The sequence below is a fragment of the Agelaius phoeniceus genome, chromosome 33 (genome assembly GCF_051311805.1).
Source record: "Agelaius phoeniceus isolate bAgePho1 chromosome 33, bAgePho1.hap1, whole genome shotgun sequence".
Classification (NCBI taxonomy): domain Eukaryota; kingdom Metazoa; phylum Chordata; class Aves; order Passeriformes; family Icteridae; genus Agelaius; species Agelaius phoeniceus.
In genome coordinates this window covers 635,181-653,639 of record NC_135297.1, presented here as the reverse complement: position 1 = coordinate 653,639, position 18,459 = coordinate 635,181, and the positions used below count along the sequence as shown (strand labels likewise).

Below are 18,459 nucleotides of genomic sequence, written 5' to 3'. Positions count from 1 at the left end.
AAAATTGCCCCAAAAATAAAAAAAAATTGCCCCAAAAACTCAGCGAAAAAATCCAAAAATTCCTCCCCAAAATTCGCCCAAAAATCCCCAAAAATTGCCCCAAAAATTCCTCAAAATTCCCCAAAAATTCCCACAAAATTGCCCCAAAATTCGCCCAAAAGTCCCAAAAATTCCCCCAAAAATCCGCGAAAAAATTCAAAAATTCACCGCAAAAATTGCCCCAAAAATTCCTCAAAAAATCATTAAAAATTGCCCCAAAAATTCCTCAAAAATTGCCCCAAAAATTGCCCCAAAAATCCTCAAAGTCCCCAAAAATTCCCCAAAAAATGCCCCAAAATTGCCCCAAAAATTGCCCCAAAAATTGCCCCAAAAAATCCCAAAAATTGGCCCCAAAAATCAAAAAAAATACCCCAAAAATTCAGTGAAAAAATCCAAAAATTCTGCCCCAAAAATCCCCCCAAAAATGGTCCCAAAAATCACAAAAAATTCCCCGAAAGATCCGCGAAAAAATTCAAAAATTGCCCCAAAAAATTCACAGAAAATCGCCCCAAAAATCGCCCCAAAAATTCCTCCAAAATTGCCCCAAAAATTCCACCAAAATTGCCCCAAAAATTCCTCAAAATTCCCCAAAAATTCCCCCAAAAATCCGCGAAAAAATTCAAAAATTCCGCCCCAAAAACCCCCCCAAAAATGGTCCCAAAAAATCACAAAAATTCCCTGAAAAATCCGCGAAAAAATTCAAAAATTGCCCCCAAAATTGCCCCAAAAAATCCCCAAAATTGCCCCAAAAATTCCTCAAAAATCCCAAAAATTGCCCCAAAAATTGCCTCAAAAAATCCCAAAAATTGCCCCAAAATTCGCCCCAAAAATTCCTCGAAAATTCCCCCAAAAATCCCAAAAATCGCCCCAAAAAAGTCCCCCAAAAATCCCCCCAAAAATGCAAAAATTCCCCCCCAAAATCCCCCCTAAAATTGCCCCCAAATTGCCCCAAAATTCGCCCCAAAAATCCCAAAAATTGCCATAAAAATCCGCAAAAAAATTCAAAAATTCCGCCCCAAAATTGCCCAAAAAATCCCAAAAATTGCCCCAAAATTGCCCCAAAAATCCGCAAAAAAATTCAAAAATTCCGCCCCAAAATTCCCCCAAAAATTGTCCCAAAAATCAGAAAAAATTCCCCAAAAATCCGCGAAAAAATTCAAAAATTCCCCCCCCCAAATTGCCCCAAAATCCCAAAAATTGCCCCCAAAATTGCCCCAAAAATTCCTCAAAAGCCCCCAAGAATTGCCCCAAAAAATGCAAAAATTCCCCCCCAAAATCCCCTCAAAAATTGCCCCAAAAAATGCCCCAAAAATCCCAAAAATTGCCCCAAAAATCCGCGAAAAAATTCAAAAATTCCTCCCCAAAATTCCCCCAAAAATTGCCCCAAAAAATGCCCCAAAAATCCCAAAAATTGCCCCCAAAAATCCGCGAAAAAATTCAAAAATTCCTCCCCAAAATCCCCCCAAAATTGCCCCCAATAATCGCCCCCAAAAATTGCCCCAAAAATTCCTCAAAAGTCCCAAAAACTTCCCCCAAAATTGCCCCAAAATTCGCCCCAAAAATCCCAAAAATTGCCCCAAAAAATCGGATTGCCCCAAAAAATCGGCGAAAAAATCAAAGTTCCGCCCCAAAATCCCCCAAAAATTGTCCCCAAAAATGTCCCAAAAATTGCCCAAAAATTCCTCAAAAGTCCCAAAATTGCCCCCAAAATCACAAAAAATGCCCCAAAATTCGCCCATAAATCCCAAAAATTGCCCCAAAAATCCGCAAAAAAATTCAAAAATCCCCCCCAAAATGCCCCCAAAAATTGCCCCAAAATTGCCCCCAAAAATGCCCCAAAAATTCCTCAAACGTCCCCAAAAATCCCCCAAAAATCCGCGAAAAAATTCAAAAATTCCCCCCAAAATTGCCCCAAAAAATCCCAAAAATTGCCCCAAAAATTCCTCCAAAAATTGCCCCAAAAATCCCAAAAATTGCCCCAAAATGCCCAAAAAATCCCAAAAATTGCCCCAAAATTTCCTCAAAAGGCCCCAAAAAATGCCCCAAAAATCGCCCCAAAAAATCCACGAAAAAAATTCAAAAATTTTCCCCCAAAATCCCCAAAAAATCCGCGAAAAAATTCAAAATTCCCCCCCAAAATAAATAAAAAACCCCCAAATATTCCCCAAAAAATCCCCAAAAAAGTCCCCAAAAATTCCCAAAAAATCCCTCAAAATCCTCAAAAATTCCCCCAAAAATTCCAACCCAGGATCCCCAAAATCCAAACCGGGGCCTCCAAATTCCCCCAAAATCTCCAAAATTCCCCCAAATTCCAACTCTGGGGTGGCCAAAATTCCCCAAATCCCCAAAATTCAATCCCGGAACCCCCAAAATTCCCAAATCCCAACCCCGAACCCCCAAATTCACCCAAAAATTCCAAATTCCCCCCAAAATCCCCCCCAAATAAAAAAACCCGCCCAAAATTCACCCAAAATCCCCAAAAATCTCCCCAAAATTTCCTCAAAATCCCAAAATCCCAACCAGAACCCCAAATTTCCCAATCCCCCAAATTTCCCAAATTCCCACCAGGGACCCCCAAAATTCCCCAAATTTCCCAAAATTCCCCCAATCGCACCCGGGCCCCCCTCAATTCCCCGTTGGTCTCGCCCGCTCTGCAATGACGTCATGGAGGCGGGGTTTATGCCCACCCCCTCTCTGATTGGTTGGGACGGAGGGGGGGCGGCGGCGCTGATTGGTTGGGAGGGTCGGGGCGGTGCTGCTCGCTCTGGGAGGGAACGCGCGGTGCTGATTGGTCGGTGGGGATGCGCTGGCGGCGGCTGATTGGCTGCGGCGGTGGTGGGCGGGGCTTTGAACGCGGAAGTGGCGAGCGGAAACCGCCCAGTGCTCCCAATAAGGCCCAGCTCGATCCCAGTTTGTCCCAGCCCCTCCCAGTATTATCCCAGTCCCTCCCAGTTTGTCCCAGTCCCTCCCAGTCCCTCCCAGTTTGGTCCCAGTTTGTCCCAGTCCCTCCCAGTCTCGCCCAGTTCAATCCGGTGCCGAAGTCTCGCGAGATTTCCTCGAGCTGCGGAAGCGGCAGCGCCGGAGCCGCGGTGAGAACCGGGGGGGAAACTGGGATGGACTGGGACAAACTGGGATGGACTGGGACAAACTGGGATGGACTGGGATGGACTGGGAGGGACAGGGATCAAACTGGGATGGACTGGGATGGACTGGGAGAGACTGTGGATGGACTGGGAGGGACTGGGATGGACTGGGACAAACTGGGAGGGGACTGGGATGGACTGGGATGGACTGGGAGGGACTGGGAGGGAACTGAGAGGTGACTGGGAGGGACTGGGAGGGACTGGGATGGACTGGGATGGACTGGGATGGACTGGGACAAACTGGGATGGACTGGGATGGACTGGGAGGGACTGGGATCAAACTGGGAGGGCTGGGATAAACTGGGACAAACCGGGATGGACTGGGACAAACTGGATGGACTGGGAGGGATTGGGATGGACTGGGAGGACTGGGAATGTGATTTGTGGGATACTGGTTTATACTGGGAGGGACCGGGAGCCATACTGGGAGTACTGGGAGCACTGGGATGAACTGGGAGAACTGGGACCATACTGGGATCATACTGGGAGCCATACTGGGATGAACTGGGATGGGTTTGGGGGTTACTGGGAGGGACTGGAATGTGACTGTGGATACTGGTTTATAATGGTTTATACTGGGAGGGCACTGGTGGCTGTACTGGGGGTCGCTGGGATGAACTGGGAGGACTGGGGGTCACTGGTTTGAACTGGTCCATACTGCTCCATACTGGTTTATACTGGTCCATACTGGTTTATACCGGTTTATACTGGTCCATACTGGTCCATATGGTCCATACTGGTTTATACTGGTTTATACTGGTGCAGATGAACCTGGAGCGCGTTTCAACGAGGAGAAGCTGCTGCAGCTGTGCCGGAAATACTACCTGGGTGAGTGACCATGAGTGACCACTGAGTGACCACTGAGTGACCAATGAGTGACCATTGAGTGACCACAGAGTGACCACTGAGTGACCACAGAGTGACCAATGAGTGACCACAGAGTGACCATGAGTGACCAATGAGTGACCAATGAGTGACCACTGAGTGACCACTGAGTGACCACAGAGTGACCAATGAGTGACCAATGAGTGACCAGTGAGTGACCACTGAGTGACCAATGAGTGACCACAGAGTGACCATTAAGTGACCAATGAGTGACCACAGAGTGACCAATGAGTGACCAATGAGTGACCACTGAGTGACCAATGAGTGACCATTGAGTGACCACTGAGTGACCAATGAGTGACCAATGAGTGACCATTGAGTGACCACTGAGTGACCCCTGAGTGACCAATGAGTGACCACTGAGTGACCATTGAGTGACCATTGAGTGACCACTGAGTGACCAATGAGTGACCACTGAGTGACCATTGAGTGACCAATGAGTGACCACTGAGTGACCATTGAGTGACCACTGAGTGACCAATGAGTGACCACTGAGTGACCAATGAGTGACCACTGAGTGACCAATGAGTGACCAATGAGTGACCAATGAGTGACCAATGAGTGACCACTGAGTGACCACTGAGTGACCAATGAGTGACCAATGAGTGACCATTGAGTGACCACTGAGTGACCAATGAGTGACCACTGAGTGACCAATGAGTGACCACTGAGTGACCAATGAGTGACCAATGAGTGACCATTGAGTGACCACTGAGTGACCATTGAGTGACCACTGAGTGACCAATGAGTGACCAATGAGTGACCACTGAGTGACCAATGAGTGACCATTGAGTGACCATTGAGTGACCACTGAGTGACCAATGAGTGACCACTGAGTGACCAATGAGTGACCACTGAGTAACTCAGGTGTATCCCTGTTGTAACCTGTAGTAACCCCTGTGTATCCCTGGTGTAACCCTGTAGTATCCCTGTAGTAACTCAGGTGTATCCCAGGTGTAACCCTTGTGTATCTGAGGTGTAACCCTGGTGTAACCCTGTAGTAACTCAGGTGTCTCTCAGGTGTAACCCAGGTGTATCCCTGTAGTAACCCAGGTGTAACTCACCTGTCCCAGGTGTCTCTGAGGTGTAACACGGGTGTAACCCTGTAGTATCCCTGTAGTAAGTCAGGCGTATCCCAGCTCTATCTCATCTCAGGATTACACCTGGGATACACCTGGGACAGGTCACATACACCTGGGTTACTACAGGGTTACACCTGAGATACATCTGGGATACACCTGGGACAGGTCAGATACACCTGGGACACACCTGGGTTACTACAGGGTTACTACAGGGATACACCTCAGATACACCTGGGACACACCGGGGTTGCACCTCAGATGCACCTCAGATACACCGGGATACACCTGGGTTACTACAGGGTTACACCTGGGATACACCTGGGACAGGTGTATCTGAGGTGTATCCCTGTAGTAACCGTGTAGTAACCCAGGTGTATCCCAGGTGTGTCCCAGGTGTATCTCTGGTGGAACCCTGTAGTAACTCTGGTGTGTCCCAGGTGTATCCCCTGTGTATCTCAGGTGTATCTCAGGTGTATCCCTGTAGTAACCCAGGTGTATCCTTGGTGTAACCCTGTAGTATCTCAGGTGTATCCCCTGTGTATCCCACATGTAACTCAAGTGTATCTGAGGTGTATCCCAGGTGTATGCCTGTAGTAACCCTGTAGTAACCCTGTAGTAACCCTGGTGTATCTCATGTGTAACCCTGTAGTAACTCAGATGTATCCCAGGTGTATCCCAGGTGTCTCTGAGGTGTATCCCTGTAGTAACCCAGGTGTATCCTGTTGTATCCCAGATGTAACCCAGGTGTATCCCATGTGTATCCCTGTAGTAACCCGGGTGTAACCCGGGTGTATCTCACCTGTGCCAGGTGTATCCCTGTAGTAACCCAGGTGTAACCCAGGTGTAACCCTGTAGTAACTCAGGTGTGTCCCAGGTGTATCTGAGGTGTAACCCTGTAGTAACCCAAGTGTAACTCAGGTGTAACCCTGTAGTAACCCAGGTGTATCTCAGGTGTAGCTGAGATGTATCCCTGTAGTAACCCCGGTGTAACCCTGTAGTAACTCAGGTTGTATCCCAGGTGTATCCCAGGTGTATCTGACCTGTCCCAGGTGTAACCCTGGTGTAACCCAGGTGTAACCCTGTAGTATCTGTGTTGTAACCCAGGTGGTTTCCTGCTGCTGCCCTTCCTGTGGTTGGTGACCGTGCTCTGGTTTGTGTGCCTGTACCTGCCCAGGTGTAACCCTGTAGTAACCCTGTAGTAACGCAGGTGTATCCCTGGTGTAACCCTGTAGTAACTCAGGTGTATCCCAGGTGTGTCTCAGGTGTATCCCTGTAGTAACCCGGGTGTATCCCAGGTGTAACCCAGGTGTATCTGAGCTGTCTCAGGTGTATCCCTGTAGTAACCCTGTAGTAACCCTGTAATAACCCAGGTGTAACCCTGTAGTAACCCTGTAGTAACCCTGTAGTAACCCAGGTGTATCCCTGTAGTAACCCAGGTGTAACCCTGTAGTAACCCTGTTGTATCCCAGGTGTAACCCTGTAGTAACCCTGTAGTAACCCTGTAGTAACCCTGTTGTAACCCAGGTGGTTTCCTGCTGCTGCCGTTCCTGTGGTTGGTGATCGTGCTCTGGTTTGTGTGCCTGTACCTGCCCAGGTGTAACCCAGGTGTAACCCAGGTGTAACCCAGGTGTATCCCTGTAGTAACTCAGGTGTATCTCAGGTGTATCCCAGGTGTGTCTCAGGTGTATCCTTGGTGTAACCCTGTAGTATCCCTGTAGTATCTCAGGTGTGTCTCACCTGTCCCAGGTGTAACCCAGGGGTATCTGACCTATCCCAGGTGTAACCCTGTAGTAACTCAGGTGTATCCCAGGTGTATCCCTGTAGTAACCCTGTTGTATCCCAGGTGGTTTCCTGCTCCTGCCCTTCCTGTGGTTGGTGAACGTGCTCTGGTTTGTGTGCCTGTACCTGCCCCGGTGTAACCCAGGTGTAACCCAGGTGTAACCCAGGTGTATCCCTGTAGTAACCCTGTAGTAACTCATGTGTAACCCAGGTGGGTTCCTGCTGCTGCCCTTGCTCTGGTTGGTGAACGTGCTCTGGTTTGTGTGCCTGTACCTGCCCTGGTGTAACCCTGTAGTAACCCTGTAGTAACCCTGTAGTAACCCAGGTGTATCTGACCTGTCCCAGGTGTAACCCAGGTGTAACCCTGTAGTATCTGTGTTGTAACCCAGGTGGTTTCCTGCTGCTGCCGTTCCTGTGGTTGGTGAACGTGCTCTGGTTTGTGTGCCTGTACCTGTGCCAGGTGTAACCCTGTAGTAACCCTGTAGTATCCCTGTAGTAACCCTGTTGTAACCCAGGTGGTTTCCTGCTGCTGCCCTTCCTGTGGTTGGTGAACGTGCTCTGGTTTGTGTGCCTGTACCTGCCCAGGTGTAACCCAGGTGTAACCCAGGTGTAACCCAGTAGTAACCCTGTAGTATCTGAGGTGTAACCCTGTAGTAACCCTGTTGTAACCCAGGTGGTTTCCTGCTCCTGCCCTTCCTGTGGTTGGTGAACGTGCTCTGGTTTGTGTGCCTGTACCTGCCCTGTTGTATCCAGGTGTAACCCTGTAGTAACCCCGTAGTAACCCTGTAGTAACCCCGTAGTAACCCCGTAGTAACCCAGGTGTATCTGACCTGTCCCAGGTGTAACCCTGTAGTAACCCTGTAGTAACCCAGGTGTATCCCAGGTGGTTTCCTGCTGCTGCCCTTCCTGTGGTTGGTGAACGTGCTCTGCTTTGTGTGCCTGTACCTGTGCCAGGTGTAACCCAGGTGTAACCCAGGTGTAACCCAGGTGTATCTGACCTGTGCCAGGTGTAACCCAGGTGTATCCCTGTAGTATCTGAGGTGTAACTCATGTGTATCTCACCTGTCCCAGGTGGTTTCCTGCTGCTGCCGTTCCTGTGGTTGGTGAACGTGCTCTGGTTTTTCCGGGACGCGTTCCTGGCCCCGCCCTTCGGGGAGCAGCCGCGCATCAAAAAATGTGAGAGGGGAAAAATAATGGGGGAAAAAGGGGGAAAATGGGAAAATGGGGGGGAAATGATGGGGGAAATGGGGGGAATAATGGGGAAATCGTGGGGGAAAAATGGGGGGAAAAACAGGGAAATAATGGGGAAAAATGGGGAAATGACGGGGGAAAAATAATGGGGAGAATGGGAAAAACGGGGGAAAATAATGGGGGGAAAAAGGGGGGAAATGGGAAAAATGGGGGAGAAATAATGGGGGAAAACGGGAAAAAACCGGGGGAAAATTGGGGGAAAAATGGGAAATAATGGGGAAATAATGGAGGGAGAAATGGGAAAAACAGGGGAAAATGGGGGGGAAAAGGGGGAAAATGGGAAAAATGATGGGGAAATAATGGGGAAAAACGGGGAAAATAATGGGGGAAAATTGGGGGAAAATTGGGGGAAAATGGGGGGAAAATAATGGGGGAAAAAATAATGGGGAAAATTGGAAAAAATGGGGGAAAAATAATGGGGGAAATGGGGGGGAAATGATGGGGGGAAATGGGGAAAAATGGGGGGAAAATTGGGGGAAAAATAATGGGGAAAATTGGGGGGAAAATGATGGGAAAAATGGGAAATAATGGGGAAATAATGGAGGGAGAAATGGGAAAAACAGGGGGGAAAAAGGGGGGAAATGGGAAAAATGGGGGGGAAATAATGGGGGAATGGGGGGAAATGATGGGGGAAAATGGGGGAAAATAATGGGGGGAAAAATAATGGGGAAAATGGGAAAAAACGGGGCGAAAATGGGGGGAAATGATGGGGAAAATGGAAAAAGTGGGGGGAAAATTAATGGGAAAAATGGGAAATGATGGGGGAAAAATAATGGGGAAAATGGGAAAAACAGGGGGAAAAATGGGGGGAAAAAGGGGGAAATGGGAAAAATTATGGGGGGGAATGATGGGGGGAAACGGAGGAAAATGGAGGAAAATTGGGGGAAAAATAAGGGGGAAAATGATGGGGAAAATGGGGGGAAAATGATGGGAAAAATGGGGGGAAAATAATGGGGAAAATGGGGGGAAATAATGCGGGAAAATAATGGGGGGAAAATGGAAAAATGGGGGGGAAATAATGGGGAAAAATGGGGGAAAAATTGGGGGAAAATAATGGGGAAATTGGGGGGAAAATAATGGGGAAAATTGGGGGAAATAATGGGAAATGGGAAAATGAGGAAAATTGTGGGAAATAATGGGAAAATGGGAAAAAATGGGGGGAAAATTGGGGGAAATAATGGGGAAAATTGGGGGAAATAATGGGGAAAATTGGGGGGAAAATAATGGGGAAAATGGGAAAAAATGGGGGGAAAATTAATGGGGAAATGGGGAAAAAAATGGGGGAATGGGGACAATGGGGGATATTGGTTAATTTTGGGTGATTTTGGCTCTGATTTTGGGGCAGTTTTGGGCTCATTTTTGGGTTAATTTCAGCTGATTTTGGGTCAGTGTTGGGGTCATTTTTGGGTTAGATTCCGCTGATTTTTGGGGCATTTTTGGGCTCATTTTTGGGTTAATTTCAGCTGATTTTGGGTTGGTTTTGGCTCTGATTTTGGGGCAGTTTTGGGTCACTTTTGGGGCCATTTTGGCTCAGAATTTGGGTCACTTTTATGCTCATTTTTGGGTTAAATTCCGCTGATTTTGGGTCAGTTTTGGCTCTGATTTTGGGGCTGTTTTGGGGTCATTTTTTGGGTCCATTTGGGTAATTTTTGGGTTAATTTCTGCTGATTTTGGGTCATTTTTGGGTCAGTTTTGGGTCATTTTTGGGTTAATTTCGGGTCAGTTTTGGGATCATTTTTGGGTTAATTTCGGCTGATTTTGGGTCAGTTTTGGCTCTGATTTTGGGTCAGTTTTGGCTCTGATTTTGGGTCGGTTTTGGGCTCATTTTTGGGTTAAATTCCGCTGATTTTGGGGCAGTTTTGGCTCAGATTTTGGGTCATTTTTGGGTTAATTTTGGAGTCAGTTTTTGGGTCGGTTTTGGGTCATTTTTGGGCTGAATTTGGGTCACTTTTGGGCTCATTTTTGGGTTAAATTCCGCTGATTTTGGGTCAGTTTTGGCTCTGATTTTGGGGCTGTTTTGGGGTCATTTTTTGGGTCCATTTTGGGTAATTTTTGAGTTAATTTCTGCTGATTTTGGGTCAGTTTTTGGGTCATTTTTGGGTAATTTTTGGGCTGATTTTTGGGTCACTTTTGGGCTCATTTTTGGGTTAATTTCGGTTGATTTTGGGTCAGTTTTAGCTCTGATTTTGGGTCAATTTTTGGGTCATTTTTGGCTGAATTTGGACATTTTTGGGCTCATTTTTAGGTTAATTTCCGCTGATTTTGGGTCACTTTGGGGCTCATTTTTGGGTCAGTTTTGGGCTCATTTTTGGGTTAAATTTCGCTGATTTTGGGGCTGTTTTAGGGTCATTTTTGGGCTCAGTTTTGGGTTAAATCCGCAGATTTTGTGTCAGTTTTGGGGTCACTTCTGGGCTTATTTTTGGGTTAAATTCCGCTGACTTTGGGGCACTTTTGGGCTCATTTTTGGGTCACTTCTGGGGTCATTTTTGGGCTGATTTTGGGTCACTTTTGGGCTCATTTTTGGGTTAATTTTGGGTCCGTTTTTGGGCTCATTTTTGGGTTAAATTCCGCTGATTTTTGGGTCACTTTTGGGCTCATTTTTGGGTTAAATTCCGCTGATTTTTGGGTCTATTTTGGGCTCATTTTTGGCTCATTTTTGGGCTGATTTTGGGTCACTTTTGGGCTCATTTTTAGGTTAATTTTGGGTCTTTTTGGCCTCATTTTTGGGTTCATTTCCCCTGATTTTGGTCCATTTTCCCCCTCCCTTCCAGACGTTCTGCGCTCGGCGCTGGGGGCGGGGCTGTGGGGGCTGGGCCTGGGCGTGTGGGTGGGGCTGTTCCAGACCCGCCGCAGCCAATGGGGAGCGCTGGGCGACGCCCTCAGCTTCACTCAGCCAATGGGAGAGCCCTGAGCCCCGGCGGCGGCCAATGGCAGCGCAGCAAGGTGAGGGCGGGGCCGGAACGGGCCAATAGGGGAGGGAGGGGGCGGGGCTTGAGCCGGATATGGGGCGGGGCTTCATTCGGGGAATAGGAGACCTGAGAATTGGGGGCGTGGCTTGGACCGGATATGGGGCGGGGCTTCATTCGGGGAATGGGAGACCTGCAAATTGGGGGCGGGGTTTGGAACGGCCAATGAGGAGAGAGAAGGGGCGGGGCTTGTGCCGGATGTGGGGCGGGGCTTCATTCGGGGAATGGGGGAGGTGAGAATTGGGGGCGGGGTTTGGAGCGGACAATGGAGGGAAGGGGCGGGGCTTGTGCCGGATATGGGGCGGGGCTTCATTCAGGCAATGGGAGAGGCGAGAATTGGGGGCGGGGTTTGGAGCGGCCAATGGGGAGAGGGAAGGGGCGGGGCTTGGACCGGATGTGGGGCGGGGCTTCATTCGGGGAATGGGAGAGGCCAGAATTGAGGGCGGGGCTTGGAGGGGCCAATGGGAGAGGGAAGGGGCGGGGCTTGGTGCCGGATGTGGGGCGGGGCTTCATTCGGGGAATGGGAGACCTGAGAATTGGGGGCGGGGTTTGGAGGGGCCAATGGAGGGAGGGAAGGGGCGGGGCTTGTGCCGGATATGGGGCGGGGCTTCACTCGGGCAATGGGAGAGGCCAGAATTGGGGGCGGGTTTGGAGCGGCCAATGGGGAGAGGGAAGGGGCGGGCTTGGGCCGGATATGGGGCGGGGCTTCATTCGGGGAATGGGGGAGGCGAGAATTGGGGGCGGGGCTTGAGGGGCCAATGGGGAGAGGGAAGGGGCGGGGCTTGTGCCGGATATGGGGCGGGGCTTCATTCAGGAATGAGGGAGGCCAGAATTGGGGGCGGGGTTTGGAGCGGCCAATGGAGAGAGGGAAGGGGCGGGGCTTGTGCCGGATATGGGGCGGGGCTTCATTCGGGAATGGGAGAGGGGAGAATTGGGGCGGGGCTTGGAGGGCCAATGGGGAGAGGGAAGGGGCGGGGCTTCAATGGGAGAGGGGCGGGGGTTAAAGCGGCCAATGGGAAAGGCCGAAATTGGGGGTGGGGTTGTGCGCAGCCAATGGGAGAGCGTGGAGTTGGAGGCGGGGCTTGGAGTGGCCAATGGGGAAGGAGGGGCGTGGCCAGGAGTGAATTTGGGGCGGGGCCTCATGGAGCCAATAGAAAACAGGGAGAGGAGGTGGAGATGAAAGCGGCCAATGAAAAGCCCGAAATCGGGGGCGTGGCCTAACACAGCCAATGGCAGAGGAGCTTTAGAACAGCCAATGGGAGAGCTCAGAGGGGCGGGGCTTAAAGTGACCAATGGGAGAGCAGAAAAGGGGCGGGTCCTAAAGGAGCCAATAGGGGAACACTGAGGGGGCGGGCTTCAGTCTGAGAGGGGAGGGGCTTCAAGCATCCAATGGCAGAGGCCTGACAGGGGGCGGGGCTGGGAGGAGCCAATGGGAGTGGGGAAGGGGCGGGGCTTTACCCAACCAATGGGAGGGGGCTGAGAAGGGGTGGGGCCTCAACCGACCAATGCAGAGCCAGAAATTGGGGTGGGGCCTGCCCCAGCCTATGGGAAAGCCCCGAGATGAGGGCGGGGCTCAAAGCAACCAATGGGAGAGGTTGTGGGCGGGGCTTCCCTGCTTGGGGGCGGGGCATAAAACAACTAATGGTAAAAAGGGGGCGGGGCCAAGCGCAGCCAATGGCGATCCAGGCAGGGGCGTGCCTCCACCGTGGAAGCTCAAACCCCTGAAGTGGGCGTGGCCATCTAAAAAAAGGGGCGTGGCCTCCCATGCTTGTAACCCCTCCCCTTCTTCCCCTCCCCAGGAGCGATGACGTCACCCCAAACCCTCCGGAGCCCCGCCCCTTTCCCCTAATAAAGGCATCGACCACGCCCACACCCAAATATGGCATCAAAGGCGTTTTTATTGCGGGGAGGGGGCGGGTCAGGGTGGGCGTGGCTGAACTGGGCGGGGTCATTGGGGTGGTCAATGAGGGTGGGGTCAGAGTGGGCGTGGTTGAGATTGGGGTGGGCGTGGCCGATGTGGGGGTGGCCGATGTGGGTGTGGCCGATGTGGGCGTGGTCGGAGGTGGGCGTGGCCGGGGTGGGCGTGGCCTTGGTGGGCGTGGCCTCACTGTCTCTCGTAGATGATTCGCAGCAGCCGCAGGCTGGGCCCGTAACGCTGCTGCTGCCGCTGCGCCGCCTCCCGCCAGCTGGGAAACACCAGTATGGACCAGTATAAACCAGTTAGAGACCAGTATGGACCAGTATGGACCAGTATGGACCAGTATGGACCGGTATGGACCAGTATGGACCAGTATGGACCAGTATGGACCAGTATAAACGAGTACGGACCAGTATGGACCACTACGGACCAGTATGGACCAGTATGGACCAGTACGGACCAGTATGGACCAGTACGGACCAGTACGGACCAGTATGGACCGGTATGGACCAGTATGGACCGTTAGAGACCAGTATGGACAGTACGGACCAGTAGGGACCAGTATGGACCAGTATGGACCAGTATGGACCAGTATGGACCAGTTAGAGACCAGTATGGACCAGTATGGACCAGTATGGACCAGTACGGACCAGTATGGACCAGTATAAACCAGTATGGACCAGTATGGACCAGTATAAACCAGTACAAACCAGTATGGGCCGGTATAGACCAGTATAAACAGGTTCAGACTGGTACAGACCAGTATAAACCAGTATGGACCAGTACAGATCACTGTGAACCACTGACACCTTCCCAGTTTGTCCCAGTCCATCCCAGTCCCTCCCAGTTTGTCCCAGTTCATCCCAGTTTGTCCAGTTCATCCAGTCCCTCCCAGTTCATCCCAGTTTGTCCCAGTTTCCCCAGTTTGTCCCAATCCTCTCCCAGTCTCTCCCAGTTTGTCCCAGTCCCTCCCAGTTTGATCCCAGTCCCTCCCAGTTTGTCCCAGTTTGTCCCAGTTTGTCCAGTTCCCTCCCAGTCCCCCCAGTCCCTCCCAGTTCCCCTCAGTTTGTCCCAATCCTCTCCCAGTCCCTCCCAGTTTATCCCAGTCCCTCCCAGTTTGATCCCAGTCCCTCCCAGTTTGTCCCAGTTTGTCCCAGTTTGTCCCAGTTCCCCCAGTTCCCCCCAGTCCCTCCCAGTCCCTCCCAGTTCAATCCCAGTTCCCCCCAGTCCCTCCCAGTTCCCCCCAGTTTGTCCCAATCCTCTCCCAGTTCCCCCCAGTCCCTCCCAGTTCCTCCCAGTTCGTCCCAATCCCTCCCAGTCCCCCCCAGTTTGTCCCAGTCCCTCCCAGTTTGTCCCAGTTCATCCCAGTTTGTCCCAGTTCCCCCAGTCCCTCCCAGTTCCCCCCAGTCCCTCCCAGTTTGTCCCAGTCCCTCCCAGTCCCTCCCAGTCCCTCCCAGTTCCCCCCAGTTCCCCCCAGTCCCTCCCAGTCCCTCCCAGTCCCTCCCAGTTCCCCCCAGTTTGTCCCAGTTCCCCCCAGTCCCTCCAGTTCCCCCCAGTCCCTCCCAGTCCCTCCCAGTTCCCCCCAGTCCCTCCCAGTCCCTCCCAGTCCCTCCCAGTTTGTCCCAGTTCCCCCCAGTCCCTCCCAGTCCCTCCCAGTCCCTCCCAGTTCCCCCAGTCCCTCCCAGTTCCCCCCAGTCCCTCCCAGTCCATCCCAGTTCCCCCCAGTCCCTCCCAGTCCCTCCCAGTCCCTCCCAGTTTGTCCCAGTTCCCCCCAGTCCCTCCAGTCCCTCCCAGTCCCTCCCAGTTCCCCCCAGTCCCTCCCAGTCCATCCAGTCCCTCCCAGTTTGTCCCAGTCCCTCCCAGTCCCTCCCAGTTCCCCTCAGTTTGTCCCAGTTTGTCCCAGTCCCCCCCAGTCCCTCCCAGTTCCCCCCAGTCCCTCCCAGTTTGTCCCAGTTCCTCCCAGTTTGTCCCAGTTCCCCCCAGTCCCTCCCAGTCCCTCCCAGTCCCTCCCAGTCCCTCCCAGTTCCCCCAGTTCCTCTCTCACCGTTGCCGCACCCGTTTCCACCTGTCCATGTTCTCGTAGATCAGTGATGTAATTGAGGGGGCGGGGTCTAACACCTGGGGGCGGGGCCAAAACCCGATTACATCATCCACGGGCGGAGCCAAACCAAATTACATCATGCAGGGGCGGGGCTAATGTGACCGGGGCGGAGCCAAAACAAATTACATCATTCAGGGGAGGGGTTAACGTGACCAGGGGCGGGGCCAAATCCAATTACATCATTGAGGGGCGGGGCCAATGGGACTGGGGGCGGGGCTTGGGGATTTTGGGGGGGATTTTTTGGGGAATTTTAAGGGGAATTTTGGGGGGTTTTGAGGGGAATTTTTGGGGCATTTTAAGGGGATTTTGGGGTATTTTGGGCAGATCTTTGTGGTGGGATTTTGGGGCTGATTTTGGGGTGTTTTAGGTCAGTTTGGGGGCAGATTTTGGGGCAGATTTTGGTCACTTTTGGGGCTGATTTTGGGTTGTTTTAGGTCAGTTTTGGGGCAGATTTTGGGGCAGATTTTGGGGTGATTTTGGGGCAGATTTTGGGCTGATTTAGGTCAGTTTGGGGCAGATTTTGGGCTGATTTTGGTCACTTTTGGGTCAGTTTTGGGGTGAATTTGGGCAGTTTTGGGGCAGATTTGGACAGTTTTAGGGCAGATTTTGGGGTGAATTTGGGCAGTTTTGGGGCAGATTTTGGGCTGATTTAGGTCAGTTTTGAGGCAGATTTTGGGCTGATTTGGGGCAGATTTTGGGCTGATTTTGGGCTGGTTTAGGTCAGTTTTGAGGCAGATTTTGGGGCGATTTAGGTCAGTTTTGGGGTAGATTTTGGGGCAATTTTGTTCAGTTTTGGGGCAGATTTTGGGGTGATTTAGGTCAGTTTTTGGGCAGATTTTGGGTTGAATTTTGGGGGTGATTTTCGGGTGAATTCAGAATGAATTTTGGGGCTGATTTTGGGGTGATTTTGGTCGGTTCTGGGGCAGATTTTGGGGCAGATTTTGGGGTGAATTTGGGCAGATTTTCGGGTAGATTTTGGGGCAGTCTTGGGGCAGATTTTGGGCTGATTTGGGGCAGTTTTGGGGCAGATTTTGGGGCTGATTTGGGGCAGTTTTGAGGCAGATTTGGGCTGATTTAGGTCAGTTTTGGGGCAGATTTTGGGGTGATTTTGGTCAGTTTTGAGGCAGATTTTTGGTCAGTTTTGGGGCAGTTTTGGGGCAGATTTGGGGCAGATTTTGGGGCAGATTTTGGGGTGATTTTGGGCAGTTTGGGGCTGATTTTGGGGTGATTTCGGTCAGTTTTAGGGCAGATTTTGGGGCAGATTTTGGACTGATTTAGGTCAATTTTGGGGCAGATTTTGGTGCAGATTTTGGGGTGATTTTGATCACTTTTGGGGCAATTTTGGGGCAGATTTTGGGCTGACTTAGGTCAGTTTTGAGGCAGATTTTGGGACAGATTTTGGTCAGTTTTGGGGCAGATTTTGGGACAGATTTTGGTCAGTTTTGAGGCAGATTTTGGGTGATTTAGGTCAATTTGGGGGCAGATTTTGGGTTGAATTTTGGGGTGATTTTGGGGTGAATTCGGAATGAATTTTGGGGCAGATTTTGGGGTGATTTTGGGCTGATTTGGGGCAGATTTTGGGCTGAATTTGGTCACTTTTGGGGCACATTTGGGGCAGATTTTGGGGCAGATTTTGGGGTGATTTCGGTCAGTTTTAGGGCAGATTTTGGGGTGATTTAGCTCAGTTTTGGGGCTGATTTAGGTCAGTTCTGGGGCAGATTTTGGGCAGATTTTGCTGGGTTTTGGGGCAGTTTTGGGGCAGATTTTGGGGTGATTTTGGGGCTGATTTTGTTCAGTTTTGGGGCTGATTTTGGGGCAGATTTGGAGCAGTTTTAGGGCAGATTTTGGGGTGATTTAGGTCAGTTTTTGGGTGATTTTGGGGCAGATTTTGGACTGATTTAGCTCAGTTTTGGGGTGATTTAGGTCAGTTTTGGGGCAGATTTTGGGGTGAATTTTGGGGTGATTTGGGTCAGTTTTGGGATAGGTTTTGGGGTGAATTTGGGCAGATTTTGGGGTGATTTTGGTCAGTTTGGGGGCAGATTTGGGGCTGATCTTGGTCAGTTTTAGGGCAGATTTTGGGGCAGATTTTGGGGTGATTTTGGTCATTTTTAGGTCTGATTTTGGGGCAGGTTTTGGGGCAGGTTTTGGGCAGTTCTGGGTCAGTTTTGGGCTGATTTTGCTCAGTTTTGGGGCAGATTTTGGGGCTCATTTTTGGTCACTTTTAGTGCAGTTTTGGGGTGAATTTGGGCCGTTTTGGGGCAGATTTTGGGGCTCATTTTTGGTAAGTTTTGGGCAGATTTTGGTCACTTTTGGTGCAGGTTTGGGGTGAATTTGGGGCAGATTTTGGGGTGAATTTGCTCAGTTTTGGGGCAGATTTTGGGGTGAATTTGGTGCCGTTTTGGGTCAGTTTTGGGGCAGATTTTGGGGCAGATTTTGAGGTGAATTTGGTCACTTTTGGGTCAGTTTTGAGGTGAATTTGGGTCAGTTTTGGGGCAGATTTTGGGGCAGATTTTGGGGTGAATTTGGTCACTTTTGGTGCAGTTTTGAGGTGAATTTGGGTCAGTTTTGGGGCAGATTTTGGGGCCATTTTGGGGTGAATTTGTGCTGTTTTGGGGCCGTTTTGGGGCTGATTTGGGGCAGTCTTGGGGCAGAGTTTGGGGTGAATTGGGTCAGTTTTTGGGGAAGATTTTGGGGTGAATTGGGTCAGTTTTGGGGCAGTTTTGGGTCAGTTTTGGGGTGAATTGGGGCAGTTTTGGGGCACATTTTGGGCTGATTTAGGTCAGTTTTGGGGCAGATCTTGAAGCAGATTTTGGGGTGAATTTGGTCACTTTTGGTGCAGTTTTGGGGTGAATTTGGGGCAGATTTTGGGCTGATTTAGGTCAGTTTTGGGGCAGATTTTGGGGCAGATTTTGGGGCTCATTTTTGGTCAGTTTTGATGCAGATTTTGGGGTGAATTTGGGCTGTTTTGGGGCTGATTTGGGGCAGTTTTGGGGCAGAGTTTGGGCTGATTTTGCTCAGTTTTGGGTCAGTTTTGGGCAGATTTTGGGGTGATTTAGGGCAGTTTTGGGGCAGATTTTGGGCCGTTTTGGGTAAGTTTTGGGGTGAATTTGGGCCGTTTTGGGCAGATTTTGGGGCAGATTTTGGGGTGAATTTGGTCACTTTTGGTGCAGATTTTGGGGTGAATTTGGTCAGTTTTGGGGCAGATTTTGGTCAGTTTTGGGGTGAATTTGGGCCGTTTTGGGGCAGATTTGGGGCAGTTTTGGGGCAGATTTTGGGCAGATTTTGGGGTGAATTT

At 50.7% G+C, this 18,459-nt stretch overlaps 1 protein-coding gene across 1 annotated transcript; it reads left to right on the top strand.

Annotated features, from left to right (window-relative positions):
- The first annotated feature begins 3,947 nt into the window (after positions 1 to 3,947).
- On the top strand, positions 3,948 to 13,023 carry PSENEN (presenilin enhancer, gamma-secretase subunit). Its single transcript, XM_077192465.1, is given in 5 exon segments — positions 3,948 to 3,963; positions 3,966 to 4,010; positions 8,000 to 8,104; positions 10,951 to 11,122; positions 12,945 to 13,023. Coding segments are annotated over 4 exon segments (306 nt in total). The 3' UTR covers positions 11,091 to 11,122; positions 12,945 to 13,023.
- Positions 13,024 to 18,459: the final 5,436 nt, after the last annotated feature.